The sequence below is a fragment of the Ochotona princeps genome, chromosome 3 (genome assembly GCF_030435755.1).
Source record: "Ochotona princeps isolate mOchPri1 chromosome 3, mOchPri1.hap1, whole genome shotgun sequence".
Classification (NCBI taxonomy): domain Eukaryota; kingdom Metazoa; phylum Chordata; class Mammalia; order Lagomorpha; family Ochotonidae; genus Ochotona; species Ochotona princeps.
The window spans coordinates 16,939,884-16,945,883 of NC_080834.1; the positions used below are offsets into that span (position 1 = coordinate 16,939,884).

General features: G+C 42.9%; 1 protein-coding gene across 1 annotated transcript in view; it reads left to right on the forward strand.

The window, feature by feature from the left end:
* MLF1 (myeloid leukemia factor 1) overlaps nt 1–4,275 on the forward strand; it is a 44,723-nt gene extending 40,448 nt beyond the window's left edge. The window contains exons 6-8 of the mRNA XM_004598577.3: nt 470–629; nt 2,595–2,736; nt 4,154–4,275. Of these exons, the coding sequence (XP_004598634.3) occupies nt 470–629; nt 2,595–2,736; nt 4,154–4,259 (408 nt within the window). The 3' untranslated portion in view covers nt 4,260–4,275. The remainder of the gene's footprint in view (nt 1–469; nt 630–2,594; nt 2,737–4,153) is intronic.
* Nucleotides 4,276–6,000: the final 1,725 nt, after the last annotated feature.

The following is a 6,000-nucleotide window of genomic DNA, read 5'->3' on the forward strand; positions in this document are numbered from 1 at the left end:
AGGCTACTGCGTAGGACCCTGTCACAATATTTAAATAACACTTTCATAGAGTTGGCAGGAGGGAACAGTGAGATTCAAGCCTGACACCATGACTCATTCATAGGAATGCCAGCACAAACGTGTACATATTATATTGTCAATAACAATGTTGAAAACAGGGCCAACATATTACCCTGTCAATTTAGTGTTTTATTTTTGTCTTGATTATATGATTACCGTTTAAATGAAAGCTAAATTGTATTGTTTCTGTTTGTCCTAGACATTCCCATTTTAAGCAGGTTAGAAACCATCATAGCTATTACCACAATTTTATTGCAAGTTCATACTGGAACTGTACCCATTGCCTTTATAGCAGAAGGTACATGGTCTTCCTCAAGAGGTGAAAAAGCCCTCTGCAAGTTAGAATTCTGTTTCTTCTATAAATATTTAAAAGATGATAAAATAGTTTTCTGTTTCTTCATTTTTACAGATAAAAGAAACCAGGAGGGCGATGAGAGATTCCGACAGCGGCCTGGAAAAGATGGCTGTTGGTCATCACATCCATGACCGAGCACATGTCATCAAAAAGTCAAAAAACAGCAAGACTGGGGATGAAGAGGTCAACCAGGAATTCATCAACATGAATGAAAGTGAGTTATCACAAAAACCGTGTCCTCTGAGCCGAAGTTGAAGCAACAGTTTACCTGTAGACCTTGATATTTTCGTAGAAACATTTAATATAATTCATGAATAATAAAGGAATGTTGGGAATATCTTGTAGAGCGATATCAATTCATTGTGTAACTGTTTTGTTTTTTACAGTGACTTTTGATAATAACATAAGGTGTTGTTTAATTTTTCTTATTTTATACTTAGGAAGCAGAATCTTGAAATATTATTTAGTAATACTATCAATAGCCAAAAAAACTAGTTTGTAAATATTTTTCCATTTTATCAAGTAAGTATGTTTGAAAAGAAGAAAATAAAACCATCCATGATACCAACCCCAAATCATCACGTTAATGTTTCAGTGTTTTTCTTTTCAATTGCTTTATATAAATTTGTAAACACATATACTTTTTTAAAATTAATATGCATTATATAGTTTTCATTGTGCTTGTTTTAACTTATTTTAATTGTGAAGTTTCTTAGGATGTTATTTTTTTTTATTTTGAGAACTATTTATTTAAATACCTTTATAAATTATTTTATTTTTGTGTGCCCAAAAAGAGGACCAGAGAGAGCCCTGCACGCTTGCCTAGTGGCTAGGGTCCTCGCCTTGGATGCACCGGGATCCCATATGGGCGCCATTTTGTATACCAGCAGCCCTGCTTCCCATCAGGCTCCCTGCTTGTGGCCTGGGAAAGCAGTCAGGGACAGCCCAAAGCCTTGGGACCCTGAACCTCATGGGGGACACAGAGGAGGCTTCTGGCTGCTGGCTTCAGATAGGTACAGTGCTACCATTGAGGTCACTTAGGGAGTGAATCATCAGACGGAAGATTTTCCTCTCTGTCTCTCCCCCTCTCTGTATATCTAACTTTGCAGTGAAAATAAAAAAATTTTAAAAAGAAAAGAGGACCAGAGAAAAGTTCACCACAGACTTTATGATGTTCTTTCAAAAACAAATTCTAAGTAGCTATGTAAAGTTTTTGCTGTAAGGGACAGGCATTTGACACAAAAGTTAAGGTGTCATTGGTGATGACCTTAATTCTGTCTCAGAGTGTGAGCCGCAGGCCCGGCTGCACTTGGTTCCACCTTCCTGCTCGTGTGCACCCTGGGAGACAGCAAGTACGGCCCCAGTGCCTGGGGCCCCGCTGCCCATGTGGGAGGCCCAGGTGGAGTGCCCAGCTAGACTTCTGCCTGGCCCAGCCCCTGCTACTGTGAGCATTTGGGAAGTGAACCAAAGGATAAAATTCACTCCCTCCAATACCTTTCAGAAAAACTAAGATTGATTTTCTTAAACCAGTCTGTATTTTGGAGCACTTAAGCTTCTGTGTAATGAGATTCTAATTTCTAGTATATGTTACATATATACATAATATCATGTATACATACGTATCAAGTGAATCTTTCCTTTTTCCAGATTTCATATTCATTTTTCAATACATTCAAGCCTTCTGGTATTTTGACCTTCTCTAATTATATAAAATATGTTACCAAATTGAAGCAACAAATTAAATCAATTTATATTTATTTTAATATTTTTTGTTTAAAATAAAATTTGCTTCTTAATTCATTTACCAGTGAAATTCTATTGAAATATGCATATAAATTTCCTGAGAAGGGACCTGAAGGGGGACGGAATGTCCATGTAGTTGAGTCAGCTGCCGCATTGGGTTAGAATACTGTGGCGTCCAGGCAAGTAAGTGCAAAAAAATAAACAACTGATAGCAATAGGAGTGTGATAGACTGGGAAAGAGCCAGTGTCCTAATCAAATATTTTATGTCTGAAGCAGCTTGCTGCATCTGTTTTTCATCAGGTAGGCTAATGGACACACAGGTTAGAACAATGTATGTGGGAAGCAGGACTTAGTGAAATTGAGACCTTATGCTCAATAATTTTGATTCCTACTTTATATTTCAACATTTGTTTTAAACTTCAATGTCTAATACAGCTGATGCTCATGCCTTTGATGATGAGTGGCAAAATGAGATTTTGAAGTACAAGCCCGGGGGACGGTGGCGCAATGTTGAAAACGCTAAAATGCGAAGTGTAGGTCATGAGAAGAGTTCAGGATCCCGAGAAGTGAGAAGAAGGTACGAATTACTTCTGTACAGATTTTTATATAAAGAATTATTATAAAATTTATATAAAATCTCTTCTCAGGAATTTTGACGAACACGTAAGTTGCGGTGGTGATTTTGTGAGAGATGTAATGATTTTACTTAAATTGGAGTATTCCAAACAAATTTAAGTTTCATTCTAAAAGTATTTAGGACTGTGTGGTTAGTAATTCACTAGGAAATTATGCTTCAAAGGGCAGAATCCAAAATCCATCTAAGGGAAGGGTATAGTAGAATGTAGTCATTCCTGTGGAACATTCTGGTCTGGCTGAAGATAACCATTTCACCAGGTAAAGTTACTTCTGTGTAGAGACAAGGAATCAGGAATTGTATTTGCAAGAGTTAGCTGCCCTAACAAACATTTAGCCTTTAGCAAAAAATGAAATTGTAGATATTTGTATAAAATGAATATGCAACAGTCTATGATGCAATACTAAGTTTCATAAACATTAAATATATTAAGAGTATTACAAAAGCTTCAGCCTGCTTTTGGATTGGCTGTGAAAATTAAGTGTGCTGAAACCACACTGAACTGTGTTTCTCTACACGCAGTACATAGTCTAGAGCTGCAATTTAATTTGGTTTTATAGCGAAAAATAGAAAAAAATTCAAATCCTATTGAAATGAGATTTGAGAGAATGAGAAGGAGCCCCCACCAACCCCCCAGGCCTTAAAGCAGAAATCTGTTCGAGGCGATGAGAGTGGAGGATTGCAGTGGAAGGTGGAGGTCGTCACAGAATCAGCAGTGGACAAGTGGGTATCAATCAAATCAGAAGCCTTGTGTCAAATTTTACATGCTGTGTCTTTTCTTTCAAAATGCTTATTTAGGAACTTGGAGATCTAACATTTCTTGTTGAGTGGCTTTAAAATGTTAGTTTTAGTTAATATTTGGCTGACAGTGAAGAATGTATTGACTAAAACCAAGTGTTAAATTGAAACATGAAAGCCAGCTTCCAGTTGGAGGCATGCCCTAGGGATGTCTTGGGAGCTGAGGCCCTAACAGTGGCATTCTTCTCTGAACAATCTGTCCAGTCGCATTTTCTGAAATGATTTTGTGCAGTGATGAAACGTTATGTATTGTTCTACGCAACGTGGCAACCACTAGAAATGTGGAACCCCACTTGAAATGTTGCTAGTACAGCTGAGTACTGAATTAATTTCAATTAAATACAAAATAAAAATATGACTTGTGGCAACCGTATTGACCAGCAGGGTTTAAACTGTAAATACGTAAAACTGTCTCAGATAGCTCTTGCTATCTTACATGTTTAATAATTGTCTTCTGTTTTTAAAGGCTCCATAATTGCAGTGCTTTTTCATGTGTTTGTAGTGACTTATAAATCATTAACCATTTTTCCCAAATGGTATAAATGTTCTTTATGTTTCTCAGGGAGAAATCTAGTCCAAGTCCAGCCATTGAAAGTGGAAGAAGATCAAACGTTTTTGTGGACAAGCTCAACATCAAAGGGTCACCTGTGAAAACCCACAGAAAATAAATTGCCGTGCATTTGATGTGTTTAGTTTTCCTTGTTTCAACTAAGAAAGTCATGGTGCTGGGTAATGTAATACACATAAGACCAATCTCTTGTTGTTAGATCAGTTCTATACTTGGCAATTTTGTTCTGGCATCTGAATGTTCTTGAAAATTCTAGCTTTATGTTGTTTTACTCTGGGAATAAAACTTGATGTTGAACAGTGTGCGTAAATTGTGAAACATTCTATAAGACTCTTAAAAAACACTAGTTTTTAAGCTAAAGTATTCATTTTGTTTTCTCAATTTCCATATTAGCTGTGTTTTCTTATAGTTATCAAGATTGATTATGCAAGTACTCCTATCATTTATAATTAGTTATAAAAAAGCAAAATGTTAACAAGTGTCCATTTTCACCCATGCTGGGCTAGAGTGATGTTAATAAAGTTTTAAGCAATCTCCCAAATTTTATGATATATTACATAAAACATCCAGCTTAAAGCTTTAAAAATAACACAGCAGAACTATACTACTATTTGGTGAGAAAGCATTTTTGATTAAGGACAAGAATAATCATACAGAGGGCTGCGGGAGAGGACGTCTAGCTCGGATCCCGAACCCAGTCCGCCATGTGCCCATGGCTCATGGCGGGCTGGGCCCGGACATGCCTGGGTGCGGGGCCTGCTTCCTTCTGGGGTGAGTACGCCGAGGGGGGAGGCCTCCGTGACTGGGCATGTCCGGGGCCCACCCGCCACCCTCATTGGGTGGTGAACGGGATTGGGGAGGGGCGCAACCTCGGGCCTGCAGGATTACACCTCCGGCTGCCAGAGGCGAGCCGAGGGCTGCGGGAGAGGACGTCTAGCTCGGATCCCGAACCCAGTCCGCCATGTGCCCATGGCTCATGGCGGGCTGGGCCCGGACATGCCTGGGTGCGGGGCCTGCTTCCTTCTGGGGTGAGTACGCCGAGGGGGGAGGCCTCCGTGACTGGGCATGTCCGGGGCCCACCCGCCACCCTCATTGGGTGGTGAACGGGATTGGGGAGGGGCGCAACCTCGGGCCTGCAGGATTACACCTCCGGCTGCCAGAGGCGAGCCGAGGGCTGCGGGAGAGGACGTCTAGCTCGGATCCCGAACCCAGTCCGCCATGTGCCCATGGCTCATGGCGGGCTGGGCCCGGACATGCCTGGGTGCGGGGCCTGCTTCCTTCTGGGGTGAGTACGCCGAGGGGGGAGGCCTCCGTGACTGGGCATGTCCGGGGCCCACCCGCCACCCTCATTGGGTGGTGAACGGGATTGGGGAGGGGCGCAACCTCGGGCCTGCAGGATTACACCTCCGGCTGCCAGAGGCGAGCCTAGGGCTGCGGGAGAGGACGTCTAGCTCGGATCCCGAACCCAGTCCGCCATGTGCCCATGGCTCATGGCGGGCTGGGCCCGGACATGCCTGGGTGCGGGGCCTGCTTCCTTCTGGGGTGAGTACGCCGAGGGGGGAGGCCTCCGTGACTGGGCATGTCCGGGGCCCACCCGCCACCCTCATTGGGTGGTGAACGGGATTGGGGAGGGGCGCAACCTCGGGCCTGCAGGATTACACCTCCGGCTGCCAGAGGCGAGCCGAGGGCTGCGGGAGAGGACGTCTAGCTCGGATCCCGAACCCAGTCCGCCATGTGCCCATGGCTCATGGCGGGCCCGGGCGGCCAGTGCGCCATTTGGCGCCAGGCTGAGCCTGCTGCCCGCCCGGCCGGGGAGCTCTGGGGTTTTGGACGTCTGAATC